The sequence below is a fragment of the Rhamphochromis sp. 'chilingali' genome (assembly GCF_963969265.1).
Source record: "Rhamphochromis sp. 'chilingali' genome assembly, chromosome: 16".
NCBI lineage: Eukaryota > Metazoa > Chordata > Actinopteri > Cichliformes > Cichlidae > Rhamphochromis > Rhamphochromis sp. 'chilingali'.
The window spans coordinates 28,801,574-28,824,887 of record NC_137943.1 but is presented as its reverse complement, the minus strand read 5'-3'; the positions used below and the strand labels follow the sequence as shown (position 1 = coordinate 28,824,887).

Below are 23,314 nucleotides of genomic sequence, written 5' to 3'. Positions count from 1 at the left end.
TTAGCCTTGTTGTGCAAACAAGCCTGCATAACTTAATAAATATAGAATTTGAAAAATAGCAAACCTAAAATGAAACACTAGGTACGAGATGCATGAGTACCTATGATACGGTGATACTTTTGGTAAACAACCATTTGACTAACATGTGTGTCTCACCTGCTCTTGTTCCATCTCTGTTCTGTCCTCATTCTCCATCTCCCTCTCTGTTCCTCTCTCTCCCTCTTTTGTGCTGACAATCATCAAATATGATGATTGTCAGCACAAACACCTGACCGGGGTCGGGTTTTTTGTCCTAGCCTGGGACAAAAAACCCGACCGGGGTGTTCTGGTAATCCGTCCTGACAAACCATCCTACCCGTTGTTTCTGCGCAACTTTATTTTAAAACCCGATTTTAAAATAAAGTTAAGTCGCAAACCGTCCTACCTTTATGAATATGAGCTAGAAGCATACGCTGATGGGTAAAGTTAAGTGGCAAACCGTCCTAACTATTTAAATTTATGCTGGAATTGTGTGACAGCAGGAATGTGCATCAAGTACATATGGTAGGACGTTTTGCCAACGCAGGAACACATATCTGGTAACTCCGATTATGCAAAACACAGGACTGTTAATATTCCAATATTAACCCTTTCATCACACTTGGCCAAATTACTGTGACCCAAATGACTTACTAAAATCTTGTTTTTGAGATAACTACACAGATTTCGGTCATCGCGCGTAATTGGAGTGCACGCTGCGGAGACTGTTACCGGTCAACTGCCACGTGCATTCCCAAAGCCTTATAATAATTTATATTGTTCATAACTTAATGAAACTACACCAAAACACTTAAAGCTCTCTACTGCACAACAGGCGAAATCCTTCGCCTTGAGATGAACAAAGGAAGAGTAAAGCGAAGTCAGAACACTGCTGGAGACAGAGGACGGTGGGCCAACAAAACAGAATATCTTCTGGTCGTTGCAGGAAATGTGGTGGGTCTGGGCAACGTGTGGAGATTTCCTTATCTCTGCTACAAGAATGGTGGAGGTGAGTTAAAAGGATCATTGCCGAGTAGCATAAAAAAGATCACATTCGATGCTACATAATCATCTTGGTTTGAATATTCTCAGGTGCCTTTCTGGTGCCATATTGTCTCTTAGCTGTGGTGTGTGGGATACCATTGTTCCTAATGGAGACTTCATTAGGTCAGTACACTCAAGAAGGATTTATTACATTGATTACATTAGTCTTGACACAGCCTCTGCCACCACATTAGATCAATTGCTCTGGGCCCCTTTTATCAGCTCCATCACCTAGTGGGGGTGGGGGGTCATAGTTTGGTCCCGCCTTCACTGTTGTGATTGGTGAGGGGGTAGGGACAGGCTTAGGGCGTCGGGGGGTTCCCCGGAGGCATCTTCCTTGGGGGGCTCAACCCGGGGTAGCGGTCACGTCCGGTTGGGGGCTCTGTTGGCTCTTAGGTGACTGTTTCCTCGCGGCTGCGTGCAGCGGGGCTAGGGGAGGGTCTGTGCTGACGGACGTGGGTTACTGACCTGGCAACCTGGCTGCCCCTGGGTGGGTCCGGGATGGGCGTGAGGTTCTGGGGGCGCTCCGTCTCTGGGCTGGGGCCCGGGCCGGGCCTCGGGGGCTTGGGTCCTGGTTGGTGTGTTGCCGGGGTTGTGGGCGGGTGGGTGCATGGGGGCCCGGCCCTGGAGCAGGGTGCCGCCGGTGCGTCGAGCCGCCTGGGGGGCTCTTCAACAATTTTAAATACACTTAGTCATTGAGGGTTAGCAGGAGGGACTATGCGCTTACCTGCTGCTCCTTGGCAGGTAGCTCCATGCCCTCCTGGGTTTTAATTGCACCTTAGAACACATATGCATCAACACTACAATGAGCGGGTGGAGGGAGGTTTGGAGTCTTCTCCCACCCCCATTCTCTGCGGCCTGCTGGAGCGGGAGGGCTAGTAGGAGGAGTTGGCCGTCCGACTGCGGTCTGGGGTGTGGGGCCCCCCTGCTGCTGCGGAGTCAGGGTGGTCTGCCTCTCCCCACCGCAGAGAAAAGGGTAACACCACCTGGGTCTGGGTGCAATTCCCCCCTCCAGGGGCAAGGGTACCTAGACCCGGTTTGTAGAGTACGCTTGGGGAGTGTGATTGTGTGTACAGCGTCTCTTTATGTCTGTCTCCACGTTGGTTGAGTGTGGAGTGAGTGCATATGAGAGCATGAGGGTGGGAATGGATGTTTGTGTCTGTGTGTGCCTGTATGTCTGTGTCTATATGTCAGGTTGGGTATCAGACGCCACCTCTCTGGGGACACCTCAGGCCCTCCAAGGTTTGGAGGCCTATCTCCACCCACCACCACTTCCCCTGCCGGTGGCGGACTCCCTCAGGTGTCGGTGTGTTGGTGGTTCTTTGTGTCTGGGGGTGGGCGTCCGGGTACACACCGGCTCACTCCTTGGCGGCCGCTTGTCGGGGCCTGGGGCTCGCTCGGGCCCGTTTGGAGGTGGGGTGCCCCCGGCCTCTCGGCCTGGGGCTCGGTCACTCAGGCACAGCTGGGGGCCGGCGGAGCTCACGGGCGCGTCACTGCAACTCCCCCTGACTTCTGCTCCGCGGCTGCTGGGTGAGCCCTCATCTGGGACTCTCCTCAGCTCTTACTGGAACAGTGGCGCGGCTGCCCCTCTGTTGGTCTTCCATGGTCTCTTGTGTTCTGGGGGCCTCTGGATGTCTGGAGTTTTGATCTCCTCCATACCCGCTTCACACCCTGGAGGACGGGGCTGTGGCCCCCCCACACTCCCTAGCAGATCATTACATGGAGAAACCTTTGGAATGCAAGCATGCTGATCCACACAGGTATGCACACATGGGTATTCACAGACGCGGACTAAAGCTTTCTTGGCTGCTACCTCAAAGCACACTGTGCGCTGTCTATCTTGCGTGCTGCACAATATCGTTTATTATTTAGTAAATATTGATATCTATGACTAGCTAGTTTATTGTGATGGTGCTTTGTTTTCTCTATTATTATGTTGCTCTTTGTTGTTTGCTGTCTCCTCTGTTTGTTTTTTTGTTTGTTTTTTTTTTTTCTCCATACAGGTGACCCAGGAGTTCTTTTTTTTTTTCTCTCTCTTCCCCCCCCCCTTCTCACCGTCTCTTCTCCCCTTTGGTTTTCTTTCTTTCTCTCCCCCTCTTTCTCTCATTCATTCCCCCTGTCCTATTTATTAAAAAAAAAAAAAAAAAAAAGACAAAGGATGAACTGAAGCTCTGCCATCACGTAATGTCGCATACTGCTGTTTCTGATGTCATTTAGAAAAAAAAAAAAAAAAGAAAAAAAAAAAAAAAAGAAGGATTTATCACCTGCTGGAGGAAACTGTGTCCACTGGCACAAGGTATATTTGCTCAGTTAAAATATTAAATCAGCAGGGAAAATAAGAAATTATATTTGAAGTTTTAAATGCTCATGTTGTATTAGCTCCACAGATTACAACATTTTAACCATCATTTTTATTTCCATCATAGGAATTGGATATGGAGCTTTCATAATGAAACTTTATGACTTTAGCTACATTTTAATACAAGTCTGGGCTCTCTTCTACCTCGTGTTTTCATTCAGCTCCCAGCTGCCATGGGTCAGCTGTGAGAACACCTGGAATACAGGTAAGGCAACATTCAATCAGCAAAAAAGGCATGATATTAGCAACAGTTTTAGATTTGTAAATATATAAAAGTAAGTCGCAAGAAATGACTGTAATCACAACATAATCCCCCCCGAAATAGATGTGAACACTCATAAGAAAACAGTATAAACACAAAATCAGTCTTTCCATTTTCAGCTTTGTATATTTTTATCTATCATCTTCTTTTATCTATCAGGCTATTACTGTAGTATAGCATAGTATATTACTGTAGTATAGTATATATAGTAGTATATAGCAGTATATAACAGTTTACCTCACATTAATGGTTAAATTGATTGTTTTCCTGTTCCACCTGGAGCATCTCTTCAGGGAAACTAAACTTATTATTCATACAGACATGTATTTTAGTCATAAACAAATTATATATAGATAGAAATAGATATATATATGTTCAGTTTATTCAGTTTAGTTTAGTTAGTTACTGTTGTTACTCTCTTGGAACAACTGTGGCCACATCTGCTTACTACACTAATATTATTCAGTCTGCTGAAGGAAATATATGTAGTTTGTTTTCCACATTCAGACAGCTTTAACACATTCTGGTGCACTCTGTAATAAATATATGGACTTTTTTTTATACCAAATTATGAATATTCATCAACAATTGCCTTCTTCCTGCAATGCAGGGACGTGTTCTGCTTGCACCTTTTCACCTACCCGACTGTCATTTTCTTTATCCAGTTTTGAGCTTACTTCAGTATTTCAAATATCTTCCATTATTAGTAAGGTAAAGTCAATGACATGTCAACTTGATCCACTGCCTTCCAATCTTGTTAAACTTTCCTTCCCCTCTCTTGGCCCACTTATTACTAATGTTGTACACTCCGTCCTTATCTCTGGTTCTGTTCCAGCACTTTTAAAAACTGAAATACTTACTCCAGTGCTGAAAAAATGGTTCAGACACAAACAATTTAAAAATTTAGAATCTGCCTTTCCTTTCCAAAATTATTGAACAGTTGGTTTATTGGTTCATAAACGCCTTACTGGAAATAATTTAAATGAAGAGTTTCAATCTGGTTTATGTTAATTTCCAGTGTAGAAACAGCTCTTGTGAAAGTTACAAATGATCTTTTACCTGTAGGTGATTCCAGACTCATCACTATTCTCATTCTCCTTGATCTTAATGCAGCTTTCGATACAATCTCCCATCATATCCTACTCTATAGATCAGCCTCTATTGGCATCAACAATATGGCACTTGCTTGGTTTCCCTGATACCTTTCCAGTTGTTCACAGTTTGTGCAACTGCATACACAGATCACAATCCAGTTGATTAATTCAGTTTATCTCTGCCTTTCTGCAATAATTTCATTTAATTTCACTGTTATGCAGATGACACCCACCTCTATTTGTATTCCAAACCCACTGCCACTCCCCCACCCACATCTGTTTTTGAATGTTTGTTTGAAATTAATGGTAATAAATCTGAATGTTTTCTTATTGTTACAACATCTACTCTGTCTAAACCTAACAGTTTTTCATTATCTACCGATAATTCCCTTTGCATACCTTCCTGAGTCTGGATTTCATCATTGATAGTACTATCTCCTCCACAGCACCAGTGTTGGGAAGGTTACTTTTGAAATGTATTCCACTACAGATTACAGAATACATGCCCCAAAATGTATTTTGTAACGTATTCCGTTATGTTACTCAATGAGAGTAACGTATTCTGAATACTTTGGATTACTTAATATATTATCATGCTTTTTACAACTAATGAATGTCCTGTTCCTGTGTGATTCATTACTATTACTGAAGGCTACTCGCAGGCTACTCAATAGCAACTAGATTTTTAAATCTTAATATAAAATGAGTAACAGTAGGGTGGACATTAGGTAAGGCTGCACTTTTTGCAGCGATCTCGTATAGAAAACTATTCCGCGCTTATATAAAACAGATCCGCGGCTCCGAACTGTAGTAAAGGGACCTCTGGTTAACACGTCGGTTTCCATGTCGGGCTCATAGCCGAAAACTAGCTTTACTTTGTTGTCTTGGTCAACTTTGCTGGCGAGAGACAGAGAGAAGCGTTGAAAGGCTGCTCCAGCGGAACTTGTTGTTTCGGAGGAAAACAGGAACACGGTGTACACTCGAGTCTTAATAGCTTACTTACAACTGGGCTCGTCAGGCACTCTTTTTTGGCTGCAGTGGTTATTATTATATTTACATGCTTCCAGCTCCCGTTTCTGCTCGATGACAACTCATACTTTTCCACTCACCTTTTTTTCCCTCCCTCGCTCATAGATACATAACGTGTACGGCAGTCCATTCTCCCTGCAGCACGGACTACACTGCCCATGAGGCTACATTCTTTAGGGCTATGTCTGTAACACTCTGCTATTGCCTTCATATTAAATCATTTTAAAAAAATATTTCTTCACGTCATTATGAGACTCGAGATTGAGACACGGGCATTTGAGCCTCTTAATGTGTGTTTTGTTTGGGTTTCCACCTGTGTGGAATTACAAAAAATAGAGAGGGCATAGCCTAACATATGAAACAGGAAAAGACTGCCGTGTAATCCCTTTATTTCAACAAAGTAACGGTATTCTAAATACCACCCTTTTAAACGGTAACTGTAACGGAATACAGTTACTCATATTTTGTATTTTAAATACGTAACAGCGGTACATGTATTCCGTTACTCCCCAACACTGCACAGCACATATAAACAATATCACCCAGTCGGCCTACCTTCATCTTCGCAATATTAACTGCTTTCATTTCTCACTTACTCAAACAATACTGCCATACTTGTCAATGCTCTTGTCATATCTCGGCTTGATTACTGTAAATCTCTTCTCTGTGGTTAGAATTCTAGAATTTTTTTATGCTTTTGTTTTGGGGTTTTAGTTGTGTATTTTATTCCCATTTAGTGGTGTGTGTGTGTGTGTTTTTAAATTTCTGTACTAATGTAAGGTGACCTTGAGGCTTTTGAAAGGTGCCTATAAATAAAATGTATTACTATTATTGTTGTTATAAGTTACTTATCTCACCCCAATCCAGCTAACTGTCTTGGTCTTTACTCATCTAACGGGACTGCAAATCTAACCAACGCCACCTCTGCTGCAGTCGAGTTCTGGGAGTGAGTTCAATTCACTTATAATTTAAAGAGCTCTCATGAGTAAAATTTGAATTCTGATGCAATCGCTGCAAGTTTCTGTATAAATCCACTAATTACTTTAATTGAACATAACAAATTATAAATTAATTAAAAACATGATTTTTGTTTTTCCTAATTTTCCCTCTCTGAGGCGTCGGATGCTGGGTATGTCTGCAGGTATCGAGGAAATGGGCGGTGTGAGGTGGGAGCTGGCTCTTTGTTTACTGGGCAGCTGGGTGTTCTGTTACTTCAGCATTTGGAAAGGTGTCAGATCTTCTGGAAAGGTCACTGGAAGTATTTTGATAACTTTAAGCTGAACTCTTTTTTTGTATCACAAGATTTTAAATAAACTTAGTTTTTTTCTTTTCAGGTAGCCTATTTCACAGCCCCATTTCCCTATGTGATACTCCTAATACTGCTCATTAGAGGGCTCACTTTACCAGGAGCATGGGAAGGAATTTACTTCTACCTGTATCCAGATGTGAACCAGCTGTCTAACCTTGAGGTATATTGCTTACTTAATTTCATGTACACCATCGTGGTTGCCAGCATGACAAACTTGAATAAATACCATTAATTTAAAAATACTGATTTCTACTGTTTTCTTTTTTTGGACTCTGCTGTAGGACCTTTAATTGAGCTAACCAACATATAAATATTCCCATAAAAACCAATTTCAAATAGAATACAGCCTTTTCTGGTACATGCATCTGATATATATATTTTTCTGTTACAGGTCTGGATTGAGGCAGGCTCTCAAATATTCTTCTCCTACAGCCTGACGATGGGGACTCTAAATGTTCTGGGCAGCTACAATGATTACAACAATAACTGTTATAAGTAGGTACAAGTTACATGAATTGTCACCTTTATTGGATTTAAAAATAGGTTTAACTATTATATATCCAATTATATGAAAAAATACAGACTTTATGATTGCTTTACTTTGCCCCCCAGAGACTGCTTTTGGCTGTGTCTGCTGAACAGCGGAACCAGTTTTGTTGCTGGGTTTGTCGTCTTCTCTGTACTGGGATTCATGGCAGAGAAACAGGGTGTAACTGTGGATGCTGTGGCTGAGTCAGGTATAACTTCTTGTGCATATAAAGATTCAGAGTGAAGTCAAGGTTTTAGGCTCTTTCAGCTCTGTTGATGTATTTTGAAGCAAAAGAGTTCTGAAAGCAAGTATTAATTCGAACAAGGTTTTGTATTAATGTTTTATGGTGAGTATAGACTTCGTTCTTGTTTAACTGTGATTCACAGGTCCAGGTCTGGCCTTCATTGCTTACCCTCAGGCTACAGCGATGATGCCTTTGCCACAGTTCTGGACCGTCTGCTTTTTCCTGATGCTCATTCTGCTCAGTGTCGACACACATGTAGGAATGTTGTACTGACTGTTTATTAACTAACAACTGTTCAGTTGAATATAAACCTGAAAACAGTCACTCATAATCCTGTCTCCAGTTTGTGACAGTAGAGAGTGTCATCACCTCCATCAGTGACTTGTTTCTGACGTTGTTTCGTGCTCCAGTGAGGCATGAGATCTTTGTCTTTATCTTCTGTTCAGCCTTCTTTCTCATCCATCTGACCATGGTCACCGAGGTAAAAAATAACCAAATAAATGCTTAAAATGCTGGTTGTTTTTCTAAGCTTTGTTAATTATTAAAACACTTTCTCATTCTCCGCCAGGGAGGAATTTACATATTCCAGCTTATTGATTACTACGGTTGCACCAGAGCTTGTCAGGATTGTATGGCTGTTTGTCAGTGTGTGGCTATAGCCTGGATTTTTGGTGAGTATTTGACTACATATAGAAGACATTACCGTAATGAGCAGATGGTCACAGATGGTCAAATGCTGAGTGAGTAGCCAAGTAGAAAAATAGACGTAAAACCCAAATGCAGCACATAATTTATTTGATTTTCAGACAAAATGAGTAAAAGCCACACTGAGCAAAGTAGGATGACATTTTTACTCAGTGTCTTTCTTACTGTTGAATTATAAATACTGAGCTTAACTGAGACGTGTGGCTCCTGTAGAGGTTGCTCTAGGCTTTTTTGTGACCTTCCATGAGTCACCAGTGTGCTCCTGGGGTACTTTTGGTAGGCTGTCCACTCCTGGGAAGGTCCACCACTCTTTCAAGTTTTCTCCATTTCTAAAATTGTCTGCCCCCATGGTTGACTGGAAACCCAAAGCTTTTAAAATGGTGTTAACTGCTTTCCATAAATGGCGCAAAATAAGAAAAGGGTTTATACCATATCTTTACATGAACCTCTGAACTTCCAACAGGTGCTGATCGTTTTTCCAACATTATTCAGGACATGGCAGGACAGAAACCATCTGCCTTCTTTAATCTGTGCTGGAGATACATCATTCCTCTGCTGACACTTGTGAGTCCAAAACATTGATAACGGATGGATAGGTGGTGATACATTTTAACAAGTTGATCACAATTTATGTTTGTTACAGTTTCGAAATTTAACTGCATCAAAGTGAGATGGCAATTATTCACTAGTCTAATCCTCATTACTGATTTTAACGTTGCCATCATCTCTTTCAGTAATTATTGTAATTATGGGATATAACCATGTAAGAACTATGTATCTAAATTTTATTTTGTGATTCACCCAACCTTTCCAGTCTTCCTTCATCTTGTACCTCGTTGATTATCAACACCTCAAGATTAACAACTCGTACGTTTACCCAGACTGGGCGTACACACTAGGATGGGCCATGACTCTGTCGTCTGTTCTCATGGTACCACTGTTCGCAGCTGTACAGATGTATTTAACACCAGGCACCTTCAGACAGGTCAGTGCTCAGTGAAGATACTCCTGCTATTTTGCCACACACTGTTAACACCGACCTTTTTCTTCTTCGTTTAGTAGAATCAATACATAACATTTAAAAGAATAAAGCCAGCCAGCTATGGTAATTCACAGGTGTGACACTGCGTGGCTTAGTTCAAAGGCAAGTTCAACAAAACTTGTTAACCCATTAATGTAACTGTAACTTCGGTCGTTGCTGTGCTTTTTGGAAGTCGAATTTCCCAGAGGAACCCACCCGAGGGATTAATAAAGTTCTATCTTATCTTATCTTATCTTATCTTAATATTGTTTAATTTTACAAAGCTGACAAATAGGCTCGTCTTTCAGTGATGGTCTTTTGTCCTATTTTTCATGGCTTGAGAATTAGAAAAATGTAAATATTTATCTTCATTATTTCATGTTATGATGGTTCGACCCTCCTCTATCACAAATTAGCACAGGTATGCACTGGGAGTTTATAAAACTGCAATATTTTGTAGAGGTAAAGATGCAGGCTTGATCTTAAAAAAGCATGGCTCTGAAAATCTGGTAACTTTTAGTTGTATGTACAGCTGTACACTATGATTATATGCTAGCAGTTTATTATAGACTTTTAGACAGTTAACTTTATTACTGTTGAATTGAATTGAATTCAGTTTTATTTATATAGTGCCAAATCACAACAACAGTCGCCTCAAGGTGCTTTATATTGTAAGGTAGACCGTACAATAATTCATACAGAGAAAAAACCCAACAATCATATGACCCCCTATGAGCAAGCACTGTGGCGACAGTGGGAAGGAAAAACTCCCTTTTAACAGGAAGAAACCTCTGGCAGAACCAGGCTCAGGGAGGGGCGGAGCCATCTGCTGCAACTGGTTCGGGTGAGAGAAGGAAGACAGGATGAAAGACATGCTGTGGAAGAGAGCCAGAAACTCATGACTCACACCTTACATAATCAATCACATAAACCTACCGCAGTCATGGCTGAATGGCTTAATATATAATCACAGCCAAGTTTTCAATGTATTAACTAATCAGTCGTCCTTTTCTGTGTTCCAGCGTTTGCCCATCCTTTGTCGTCCTGCTGAGGAGACAGTGAAGCAGACAGAAAATGAGGGAATGAAACTAAGTCGCGACAACTGTAAAGCTGAAGCCCTTTGCGGGGACCGTGTTTCCAGTTCACTTAAAACTTAAGGTTAAAAACCTTTTCAGCTCTCATGACTTTGTAGTAATCAGCAATGATTTATTAATAAATTCACAATTAAATGAAAACAAACTTTAATGGTTGTTCATTTTGGACATGTCTCAAGTCTTTTGTTTTAGCACACTGTCTATACAAAGAACCAGTTACATACTCATGTTGTTAGCATTTTATAAACTTTGTAAATTAGAAAATTACATTTAAAAGACAGTAAAAATATTGACGATAAGCAAACAGGGTTTCAGTATTGTCTGAAATAACAGCAAATGTTGATGATACCAAAAGTGTAATTAAAGTGAACTAATTAGATTTTCGACAGCAGAGTTAAAGTAGCCTTTGAGCCTCCCATTCGCCAAAGATTTACATGGGAGGCATTTAGATATCTACAGATGTCAGCTAACTAAATGGTTTTAGTTAATTAAAATAACATTGAATGAGTGCACACACAGTTGATTATATTATTAAATGGATGTTTTCAATATACTCTGCACTGTATACTGTAAATATATATGAGAATCATAGTTTTTCACATCTTTATGCAGAGTTTTTTTTTAGTTCTCACTGAGGTTCTGTTGTATGTGATACTGTTAGACAAAGTATTTAGTCAGCAGGTCAGCGATCAAAGTGCTTATCAAACAATGCAGCAGCTATGCCCGTTACTGCCTGGTGTGAGTCTGATCGTGTCACACATCCCCCAGTGTGATTTGATTGGTAAATGAATGAGCTTGCATAGCCAGCCCCTTATTGTACCAGGTGAAGTCTTTGACATCAAGATGAACAGTGGAAGAAGAACAAGGAATCAAAACAAAAGACAGAGGATGGCGGACCAGCAGAAACATATTTAATTTTTTCACAAAATGTTTGTTCTGTTGATGGGAAACAGCTTATTTTTGTACCACGTGTCTCTTTTTCACTAAAGGTGCCGTATGATCTGTTACAGTTACTATAGTTTTGTATTTTCTAATTATTATAATTTTTTATTCTTATTTGGTCTTTATTTTTAATTCGGTTTAATTTCAGTTAGTTTCCAGAGTTTTCTTGTTTAGTTTCTTGATTAAAACTGTTTATTTTTAGTTTATTTTTAGTCGTTTCAGCGATAGTTTTCATCTTTTTAATTATAAACGTGAAGGAGGGCATATGTCAGAGGCGAGATTTAGAAAAACAAAACAACAAACAGTACAGCTACAATAAAAACACAGATTGTTAAAGCAGTTGACTCACAGTCTTGTAGACATCCAGAGTCTCAATAAACCACCGATCCCTCAGGCAAATTGTATTTTTAACCAAACTAACAGAAAAATAAGGATATTTGGCAATATTATATTGTTTTGTTATTTTTATTTTAGTTAACTAAAATGTTGTTTTCACGTTTCACAGTTTCAGTTTAGTTGGCCAGTACACCAAGAAGGATTAGTTACACAATACAAGAAACTGTGTCAACTTTAAAGGTTAGTCTTACGTGACTGAAATGGAACCAAAGCTGATCATTACAATTTGGAGAAAAGATTGAAGGACCTAAACTTTGAAGTGAGGTGTTATGATAACTACAAGCTGGAGGCAGTCCTAGATGTTGTCAAATTGTCAGTAAGAGCCAAATATGGCTCACCCAGCTACTGTTCCCAAAAATCTTTAACCAACCTCCACAGACAAAGTAAGCATTTATTTTGATAATCAGGCATGCAAATCATTAAACTTCATGACTTCAGCTATAGTATAATCCAAGTCTGGGCTCTCGTCTACCTGCTGTTCTCATTCAGCTCTCAGCTGCTCTGGGCCAGCTCTGAGAACACGTGAAACATGGGTAAAATTAGATAATGGAGTTTAATTTGGGGAATAATACTGTTTCATATTAACTTCTTTCTAGGTACCTTCACCCGTTGCCTTCACAAATAACACTGTTTATTCCCCAAACCATCTGTCTGGGGCTCAGATTTACCATCATTCCTCAGCAAATTAGCAAAAACTACTGTAACACACAGAGACTCTAGGTCTGACCAGCCATTGCAGCCGTTGGCAAAAGATGACAACCAATACAATTCTAAAAGATAATTTATTAGTACAATGACCAAAAATATGAAGGGACAAAACAGTCCAGTGTCCCAAGTCAGCTTCATTTTACATGTCAACCACTTAAACAGGGATCAGTGGTTGTCCTCCAAGACCCACCACCCTGTAAGTAGAAGGCCAGTAATCACTCCGGCTTCAGCAACCCAAACTTGCCTTTAGGCTTTGCTATATAGTAGGCCCTGACAGAGAGAGAGAAAATATCACCCCATCTCCATGATACAATTCACAGAGCAGAAAACTGTTCACCATAAATATATTTAAATCAAGTCATCTTAGATCTGGCCATATGACACACCTGCGCAGAGAGACAAAATATCACAGCAGTGTTTGTAGTGTGGGATATAAGTAGAGTATTCGAATACAGCTGCACTAAATTAATCCACCCCCATCACAGCCATTTGCTCACAACAAATATGACATACAAAATTGTCGAACCCCTCTACAGCCACTTATCCCTCGCTTTACCGAGCTCACTGGCTCATTTTAGCTTACATTGTCTAAACTCAGAGTCTAACTTATGACCTTGTTATGGATTTTATTGAGCACATGACCAATTATTTTCTTCAAACTTTTTCAGAAGTACATCCTTCCTGTTCTGGCACTGGTGAGTCAAAACAAGGAGCCTTTAGATCTTAAAAAATTGAAGCCAATCTAAAGTGCCCTGAATTCTATCTAATGACCAGTGAGGGTCATCTCCTCTGTGGAAAAAAGACGTATGATTGTGTCAAACTCATTTTAGTTCAAAAAAACCACAGACAGCCTAATTTATTCTCTAGTGAGTTGGACGAGTAGAGCCCAACCATCCATCCATTTGTTTTTAACTATTTATCCATTTCAGGGTCACAGGGGGGTGGAGCCTTTACCAGTAAAACTATATGTAACAGCTGGCAACTTGCCTAACTCAATATTTTTACCTTTTTTAACTTCTTTTCAATGCTTTTTCAATCCTTTGGTGTAATGCTGGCTTTGCATCACCACACCCGGAATATTTATGCAGTATATTAACAATACAATTATGTCACTTTGCAATGTTATCCAGCAGGACGAACAAGACCGAGGGCAGTTAAAAAGGGTTCTTATTTATGTTCTTATTTAGCACTTTTCTACTCTTCCCGAGCTCTCAAAGCACTTTATGCAACTTGCAACACAGAAGCATCTTTTTCTATTCTGTTTCTATGTAAGTGCTTTCTATCTAACACTCACACACATTCACACTCTGATGGATGCAACTCTTGTCCAAGGATATTTGTCATGCAGACTGGAGCAGCCAGGGATCAAACCACCAACCTGTTAATTAGTAGATGACCTGCTCTTCAGCCCCAAGTCTTCATGTTTGACACTCGTGTTATAGAAGACATAATGAGCCTTGTCCTTATTTCATCTGCAGCTTCATTAAACATTTTCCTGATAGAGCTTCAGTATTTGGCTGGTTTTCAGCAATAATTCATTCCAGTGCTGAATAACTGTGGGTAACACAACCTCCTCACCTTTTCATCTTCCCTCCATCCTCTCTGTGTTGATTAGCAGCACCTCAAGATTAATGACTTGTACATTTACCCTGAGTGGGTGTAAGCACTATGATGGATCAGGACTTTGTGCTCTGTTTTCTTGCTGCCAATGTTGGTATTTGAACAGATGCGTTTGACAGCTGGTACCTTCAGACAGGTTAGTGTTATACCGATGCTTTTCTGCTGTATCTTCCAAATAGATCAACACACTTATTTTATTCCATGATCACCCCCCAGTCGGTGATCTGCAAGATCATGATAACTTTAAGTTACTTATACTTCACCTGGGTGCCAAAATATCTAGCTAGTCATTCCAGAGTTTGTCTTTTCTTCGTCACCCCACTGAACATCTGCCCTGGCAGAGGAGACCAATGGGACAGGAGGGAACAGCTGCTGAAATGATGACTTAACCAGTGACAGCTTAATGTAACCTGTAAAATCACATTACCAATTAATCAACTGATTATTCAGCCAAATGCTACAAGGGCAGATGGCCAAGTAAAATAGATCTTGTATGCATATTTTTTCTTTTTTCTGGGTTTACAATTTTAGTCTAGATTTTATTTATTTTTATGCTTTGTTGCATATCTTCAAGAGCCTCAAAAACATTAAACTCTTCAGTTTGCACCTACTAGCATCAGCTAGCACTCCTAAACCATCACAGATATGTTTTTACTTTATTTTATTTTATATCAAATGCTTCTTTGTCTCGTATGAATTTTGTATGAATCTGATTCCTTTAAATGTTCTGTCACTGGTCCTCACTAAGCTGCCACCTTTTGATCTCGATCTTCAGTTTTGTGATCATCAGATTTAATAGCAAACATGAAACAGTCCAATAGCTGACAATTTCTAACTAGTTCTAAGGACTCCACTATTTTCATTTAATATTAGTCAAGTCTAAGATGCTTGTGATTTTTGTGGAATCTACTCAGATTATTTTCTTACTGCTGTTTCAGTTTCGTCATTGTTTCCATATTTTCTATATAACTTATGTGCACTGCTTGTGATCACAAAAGTGTAACACAGAGTCAGACAGACCAACTTCAGGGAAAACAGTCTTTCTAATTAGGAAACATAAAACACTGCAGCACAAAGCAAAGTGCAGAAAAATGAGTCAGGAGGGATTAAACATTTCCTTCTTTTTGAGGGCTGTCTTGTTGCCTGCTGTCAGTTTCATTTGCACCAAAGCAGGTGACTGAATTTGTAACTGGACAGATTCATGTGTCTAATCTTTACTGACATTTATTTTTGGAGGTGAGGTATTTATTTAAATCTTTTATCATTTTATCCCAGGGATCCATACATTTCCTTTTTCATTGAGACAATTTTTGTATTTTTACTGTCATTTTTATGTTTGGCTTTTCATTTTTTTGGGAACCCGTTGAGGAAAATGTTAATATATTTTCTTAATGGAAACTAAAAGTGACTCCACATGCTGAATATTACATAAAATTCAAATGCAAAAACAAGACAGACCATTGTTGTTGTTGTATTTTCAAACTTTTTAATAATCATTTTTTAATAGAAGAATATAACCCATCTAGGTTATTTTCATTGAGTCTCTGAGTCAAGAGGACAGGGGAAGCTTGCTTAAAGAGATCAAGGATGTGCAGGTGTGTAGAAGTGCTTTTACATTCAAGGGATAACAGAGGTGTGGCACAGCTGGACTAAAGAAACCAAAATTACCTTTTCAGTTTTGACTCATGTTACAGCTATTTAGAATGATCAACCTTTCTGTTTTTCATTGTTTGCACTAACTCTTGTCACACTTGTTGCACCTTAATTAGTAAGTTTTATTAAAAGTAGTGGTTTTAATAGTTTAGGATCAGTTGTGTCAAATGTCATATTAACTGACATCGGTTTAAAATGAGCCTGAAAGGTGCTCATTTTAAACAAATCAGTGATTTGACAAAATTACTGAAGCATCCATTAGGAGAGGAGCTGAGGAGTAGAATCGAGGACGTACAATGAGGGAAATAAAAAAGGTCAGTAAACTAGATCTAAGGTTCTTAACTTAAAAACGATGACAAATAATTTACTCAACTTTCCAAAAATCTTTTGGATACGCATAGAAAATGCAGACAAATCAGGGAAAACTTGAAATAAAGATCAGTAAAGTAATATATTCTAGCTGCTAAAGACCCCCCCCCCCCTTCAATGTGCCTATAGCACTGTGGAAAAGTAATGAGCTGTCCCTCATTTCTTTTTATATTATTAGGAAAATGCAAAATAGGTGCAGTTATTAGGTGCACTTGTTACCAGCTGGCAAGTCTGTAGTTCATATGACCACCTTTATTCTGGAACTCTACTTTTCAATGTTTAAATTTCATCAGCTCATCAAGATTCCTCACACCATGGGCTGAACCATGACAGAGCCTCCACCCTGTTTTATAGATGGCTGTAGACACTCACTGTCGTACCGCTCTCCTGAGCTCCACTCACTAGAAACAAAAATCTCAAATTTGGAAGAATTACTCCATAAGACCTGTAGCCACTGATTTTCAGTCCAGGTCTTGTGTAATTTGCCATACATAAGCCTTTTCTTCAGATTTCTGTAAGAATGACATCCTGACAGCCACCCTTTGTTTGAGATCATTTCTGATGAGGTTTTGGTAGCTCCCTGGTTTGGTCACATGATATATTAAAAGGGAGGCATAATAATAACAACTCAATTTGCTACTGCAGCAATAGGTGAAGTCTTTGACATGAACAGAGGAAGAAAAAAACGACAGGATTGGTCCATTAAAATGTGGTGGTTTGGTTAATGTGTTCAGATTTTCAGGCTTGTGATGGTTCTACATTTCTGAAAGTGAAAACACATATTTAATTTTTTAATGTTTATTGAGTTGGACATGTATTCATAAAACAGAGAAACTAAAATGTAATTTTTAATGTCCATGTGTTGAAGTCCATTTGTCAAGTGTTCTGACTTGTTTCAGCTGATTTCAGATACGCCACAGTCTCATTACAGGAAGTCTACAGCAGTGCTCATTTGTCCTTAGTGAATGCATCCATCACCATCTGTTATTTCTTCTGGAAAAATCCCATTATGGAAGCTTGTTTAGCTCCTTTATTTGAGTTTGCTGATGCTTTCTTTTGAGTTTTCTTCTCATCCTCTTTGCTACTTGATGGTTTTGCTTTAATGGAATCTCTTGAAGCTTGTTTGGAGGGTTTAAAATCATCTTCGGATTCAGAGTAAGATTCACTCACGTAGCCTTTTTCTGTCACTGTGGATGAGAAACAACCCGGAGTTACAAATTCATACAAAACAACCAAACTAATCAATCTACTGTGGACAAGAGGACACTGCCAGATTCAGCCTAGATTGCTGCGTTTCTCTTGGTAAGACTGATGGAACAGCAGCAGCGAACATGATGCTGTCAAAGAGCAAAGACACGTTGCCGTTAAAAAGAGTTCAGGTGGAGTGAAGGACAAAAAGTGATCCTTGCGCTTGCTCTGATCTACCACCTTCAACAAAATAAAACACAGCTCTCTGTATGCAGAAATGATACTAAACTATGATCTTAGTTATCTATGATTTTAAATTGCACAGCTTGCTGCAGGTTGACAACCGTCATCTCAGTGTTGAACTGAAGCCTGCTGCATGCATTGATGAGTTAATGTAATGGATGGGGTGCACTCAAATAGATTTACCTAAAAGATTTAGTAACTTAGCTTGTAGATTTAGATTAATATTAAATATAATTAAATCATATTAAATATAATAGTTAGATTAGATTTTATTATAATAATAAAAGTCAGACCTGTAAAAATATAAAAGCAGCTATTAAATCTCTCAGAGAAAAAACATTAAGTTGAGCATTGTACACATTTCTCACAGAATATTACTGCTCTTCCCTGGATGTATAGATTCCTCATAAACAAGTATAAACAAGTGAAGCGACTGTGCGCCTGAGTATAAGCATATAAGGAATATCCTTTATATGCAGACAGGACTAACAACAGCAGCGGAAATCTCCCAGCCCTGAGCTTTTGTCTCATATCGATTACTTGTACAGACCCTGACCTCTTTATTTAAAAACAGTCACATATACTGTAGCACTATATATAAATACATTAAAAGTGTTTGATTATTATCTGCACTGGTTGGATTTTCACTGTTGTATGTTTTTCATACCCATGCATCCATCATCGTCCAGAAAGGTATGAGACTTCATGACTCGTCTTCTCTTCCTTATTTTCATTTCAGAACTGCTCGGCTGTGGAATAACAAGACGCATGCTCCGAGTTAAATACATAAAAAAAAATACATTAAAAAATGAATGAAAGACTACCAAAGTTTCCAGTTATATCAAAACTAGAGTATCAAACACTTACATGGGAATGTCTATCGGGTTCAACCTCCTTTTTAGGACTTGGTGATGATGGTTCTCTTGTCACGACTGGCTGTGGAGAGTCTGGAATAACTGGAAGGGGGAAAACAGATTATCTTATCAATTTTGAAATGTCTACTTTTATAAGTTCTTCTTTTCCCAAAGACTGAAATGAACTGAAATAAAAGTTTTGTCCTCACAAGCCGTTTGCCAATCCAATTAATTACAATGTTTGGAATTGCTTTTAGTGTGCCTACAGCAGCAAAACTAATACAAAATATACATTTATATCTTTAATCCAATTATATCACTGTTTGTTCACTTTTAAAATAAATAGGTTTTCAAAATAGAAAACATCAGAATAAGAGAATAATATAAAATAAAAGTATAACCATCTTCATCACTGCTGTCTGGCTCCGGTTTCTTAATCCTCCTCCTCTTTTTCTTCTCCATCTTCTCCTCTTCACCCTCAGAATCTTCTAGCCGCTTAGTTTTACTATCAAAAAAAAAAAAAAAAAAAAGGGAATTAAAGAATTTAAATTAGATTAAAGCCAGAAATAAACACCCTTTATAACTTTTGAAATTACATTTCTAAGTAACAATTAGAGACAGGGAAGTGGGACTTGATTGAGGAAAGCGGATTCTTTTCATGATTAGAAAACTATTTCCTCATGTACTGAAAGGAATATTTAATTCAATTTGTCACATTTCCCACATGAATACCAGCACACACCTTCTGGAGTCTTTCTTTGTGTCTTTTTGTGGCTCCACTGGAGCAACGGTTTCTTGCTTTTCCTCTGGTTTTGACCTTTCATGCTGCTGCGCTGCTCTGGAAGATGACTGAGGTGCTTCCTCCTCCTTCACAGGTTTCTCTGGCTTCTCTGAAGTAGTGAAAAAGAACAATTATTCAGTAAACATATTCAAATCAAATAATTACTGCTCATCTTTCTGGGTTACTTTTGTATGTCGCAAAACAGCATGCACATCGATAAACGTGGAAACTTGATTTAAAATACAAACTCAATTACTCACAACAAAACACTGAAAACATCAGATCACTGCAGCAAAAAAAGTTGTGACGTGGCATCCATGTTTTCCAAGTAAAACTTACCGGTAACATTTTTATTTTTAACCAGAAAGGTTTCCACTTTGCCTCAGACCATTTTAAATGAGCTTTGGCGGAGAAGATGGCAGGGTTTCTGGATCGTGTTCACAAGTGGCTTCTGCTTTACAGCCTCTACATTCAAAACCTTACACTCTATGCAAGACAAAACCGTTTTTGCTGATTACAACCTGCAGCACTTCGGTACTTTTTTAAAAACTTGTTGGCTCACTCGCTGATTATTTTTCACCATGGTGAGGAACACATTAAATTATGATGCTTTTACTAGGTTTATGTGAAATAAGAACATGACAAAGACAACATTCATTTATATAATGATGTGATTTGTACAACTGCTCTGAAAGGCAGATCGTGTGTCAAATAAAGAGCAAAATAGTACTACTACTACTACTACTACTACTAATAATAATAATAAAAACAAACTATGAGCACAACAGTTTCAAGGTTAAAATAGAAACCTAAAACAAAATAACAGCAGTCTAAACGGAACATATGAATTTTAATCCCCCTTTTAATAAAGCACACCAGACACACAATACTTTACTTATTACTCACTTAATGTTTGAGTCCCAAAGAAGTTTGCCACTGGATTGGCTTTTGCGACTGGTTTGCTTTTGGGTGCTTCGATCTAAAATACAAAAAACACAATTATAAACAAACAGAGCAAAAACTCGAGTACCCTGAAGAGCAACTGACTGCAGCACAAGGACAAAGTCGTACATCCTCTTTCTTTTCAGGCTTCATCTCTTTGGTGTTATCCTGACTCTTAGGAGCAGATTTGTTAGCAAACATTCCCATGATGCCTTTTGGAGGCTTGGCGGATGATTTTAAAACTGGACTGGTGTCTCCATTCATGCCAGCCTTTTTGTTTTCAGCCTCAGGTGTAGGAGCTTGCTGGACTTCCCTCGCCTGCTGCAGCTCCACAGAAGACATGGGCACTGCGCTGGCACAGTGGATTGCGCTGTATCTGAAAAGCAAAAGAAAAATAACTATTAAATAATATAAATAACATTATGCATTAATTATGTTTTCATTCTAATAGTGGCTAAACTAATCTTTACACAGATGGTGTAAAAATGCTGATGACTGGTCACTGCAAATCAAAAAACACCATGATTAGCATACCTGCTGCAGTTTTTAAGATTGTCTTTCACAGCGTCGTAGTCCACAGCGTAAAGTGGGCCGCTGTCTCTAAGCAACGCTCTCTGGACGCTGTAGACGTGCACGCTGACTACCAAGCTCATCTTGGCTTTGAAATCTGCAGAAGAAAACGGCAAACGTGACACACTGCTGCTTCATTTACAACAAATATGTCATTAAATAAAACAAAATACAAAGAAAATCAAGACTCACTGACATAAAAGCATACTATTTATTGATGGTGATGATTATGAACTGAGGATATTACTTTCGAAATTAGAATCAAACAACGAGCCAACCTTGCTGTTACAGAGCAACACAACCGAATGATGTCATGTGAATTAATATTTACACACCTTCCAGCTGGTCCTCTCTCACAACAGACACCTTGTGACTCTGAAAAGCAAACACAGTGTAAAAAAATCATTAAAGCTGCAGCTTTGGGCATGTAGAAAAAAAAGAAAAGAAAAGAAATCACAAAAAATGCTACAACAGGTCTCACCGTTTGACCGTTGTCCACAAATTTCCCTGACACAAGGTAGGTGGCATGCAGCTGAGCTGAACTCTCCTTCCTCTTGTGATCCAGGTAATGGTAGAGCATTCTGAACACAAGACACAACTTAAATGTATTTCCTAGGTAAATCTGTGTTTATGGCATTTATGTATTTATCAGCCAATGACAAAGTGTTAATGATCTTTTTTTAAAAGAAAACACACAGCACCTTTTTTTTTTTTTTTTTGCATGCACACACATGCCAAAACATGCAAACGTGCGCATGTCTTCATCTCACTACCACAACAAAAACGGTGCAACTCAAGTGCAGAAAAACTCAAGCGACGTTCCATTGGACTGTTACTGTCAAATGTAGTGCTTCTTTGGCGCTAAATACAGTAAACCCTAATTAATGTAAATTTGCGATTGTTGCTTGGACAAACAAGACATTTTGAAGATAGTAAAAATGTATCATATATTATTTTATTAGTTCCTGGCATGTCAAAGTAACCACTTACTGTTTTGCTGTGTTGACATGAACTCCAAGAGTGAGACTCAGCCATTTATAGGTTACCTGGTGTAGAGAAAGCACACAGGACACTTGTATTTACACAGAGACTATATGACGGATAATAAATATTATCCAAATATTGTCTTTGTTCTTTAAGGTACCGATTATTGTTGCTTTCCATTAAGCTACATGAGCTGGGAAATATCTAATACTTATCAGATATAAATAAATATCGACTTCATGTCAGTGTTTGAAATGTCTTTACTACAGCAGTGTTTGTCACGCACTTGGCGGTTTCCAGCAGTAACTGAAATTGGTCAACTAAAAATAAGCTTTTCTTCAATTCAACTGCCATTTACTACATCATAGCAGAGCCGAATTAACACGAAGACCCCTGAACATCTCCAAAATTGATAAAAATGCCCCTGGATACACATAAATTATCGTGAAAACCAGACAAAGTTAAAACGGCAGTTTTTTTGAGCGGAGTTCAGCAGCCAATCATGTCGAAGCCAGAGCTCAGCCAGAAAACCTCATCGCACAAAATGAAATACCGCGAATTAAGAAGGCACTTACTATTTTATTATGGTCATTGACGTATTCGTCAATATTATCCAAATAAAGCTCATCCATTTTGTTTTATTCTCCTTGAAAGCAGACGACTTGCTGTTCCAATTTAACTGCGCGGGAAAGCAGTTTATTTACTTCCTGTTGCATGTCACGTGTCCGCCCGTCCTTCCTGTGAGGTGAAAAGCTTTAGGCTGCCCTCTGCAGGCCAGACGGGGCTGTGAGTCACTCCCTGGATCAAATGAATGATAGAAGTAAAAAAAAAAACCAAAAAACAAACAAACAAACAAAAAAAAAAACCAGGAGCTTCATTCATTTATTTTTTACTATATTCCACATACATTATCACTATTAATACGGTTTTTTGTACCCCAAAACCAACACGGGACAGTTAAAAATTAGTGCAAACTCTCTGAAACAGCAAAATCCACAATGTGAATGCAGTGGAGCTGAGAGAGCATCAGTTCATTATGGGCACTATAATGCACCTATGTATGTGGAAAACAATAATGATGATGGGTCTCCAGGGGCCACTTTAATGCTATCTCTTATTATAGTAGCCCAACAATGTGCTTCAGTTTTACCTCACCGTCTATGTGGGAGGCAAAGGAACAGTTTGTAGAAAATAAAGCAACCTTCTTGCACCTCCATCATATCAAAGAGCAATAACTACAACAGCAGCAGCCTCAGATTGTTCAGTAGAGAAGTCCATTCTTTCCTCATGGGGAGTCCGCTTGATATTTCTAACTCAGGCAATAATAAACTCTTTTGAAAATGACAGAACAAAAAT

At 39.0% G+C, this 23,314-nt stretch overlaps 2 protein-coding genes across 2 annotated transcripts; one reads left to right on the top strand and one right to left on the bottom strand.

Annotated features, from left to right (window-relative positions):
* Positions 1-873: 873 nt before the first annotated feature.
* LOC308412961 (sodium- and chloride-dependent GABA transporter 3-like) lies at positions 874-10,783 on the top strand (the record flags this gene model as incomplete). The annotated part of the gene is made up of 15 exons (XM_080907692.1): positions 874-1,027; positions 1,111-1,200; positions 3,314-3,358; positions 3,489-3,626; positions 6,674-6,752; positions 6,922-7,054; positions 7,141-7,275; positions 7,507-7,610; positions 7,728-7,852; positions 8,031-8,143; positions 8,232-8,369; positions 8,457-8,559; positions 9,057-9,157; positions 9,408-9,578; positions 10,637-10,783. 15 exons carry the CDS (start codon positions 874-876, stop codon positions 10,769-10,771), a joined length of 1,764 nt encoding a protein of 587 aa, XP_080763818.1. The 3' UTR covers positions 10,772-10,783.
* A 6,395-nt stretch (positions 10,784-17,178) lies between these two features.
* Positions 17,179-22,684, bottom strand: pold3 (polymerase (DNA-directed), delta 3, accessory subunit). Its single transcript, XM_080861238.1, has 12 exons — positions 22,534-22,684; positions 21,965-22,020; positions 21,456-21,555; positions 21,310-21,349; positions 20,939-21,071; positions 20,534-20,780; positions 20,369-20,441; positions 19,424-19,571; positions 19,083-19,186; positions 18,695-18,783; positions 18,495-18,576; positions 17,179-17,583 (listed from the first exon to the last, which is right to left on the bottom strand). The coding sequence occupies exons 1-12, from the start codon at positions 22,588-22,590 to the stop codon at positions 17,381-17,383; spliced, it is 1,332 nt and encodes a 443-aa protein (XP_080717364.1). The 5' UTR covers positions 22,591-22,684; the 3' UTR covers positions 17,179-17,380.
* Between the last annotated feature and the right edge of the window lie 630 nt (positions 22,685-23,314).

Bases quoted from the DNA above. Each gene is read 5' to 3' on its own strand.
- pold3 (XM_080861238.1), bottom strand. From the start codon at position 22,590: ATGGATGAGCTTTATTTGGATAATATTGACGAATACGTCAATGACCAT. The intron at 19,187-19,423 runs GTGTGTGCTGGT...TTTTTTTGATAG, and splicing joins ACAAAGAAAGACTCCAGAAG to TAAAACTAAGCGGCTAGAAG. The intron at 18,784-19,082 runs GTTATACTTTTA...TCCCCCTTCCAG, and splicing joins AGACAGCAGTGATGAAGATG to TTATTCCAGACTCTCCACAG.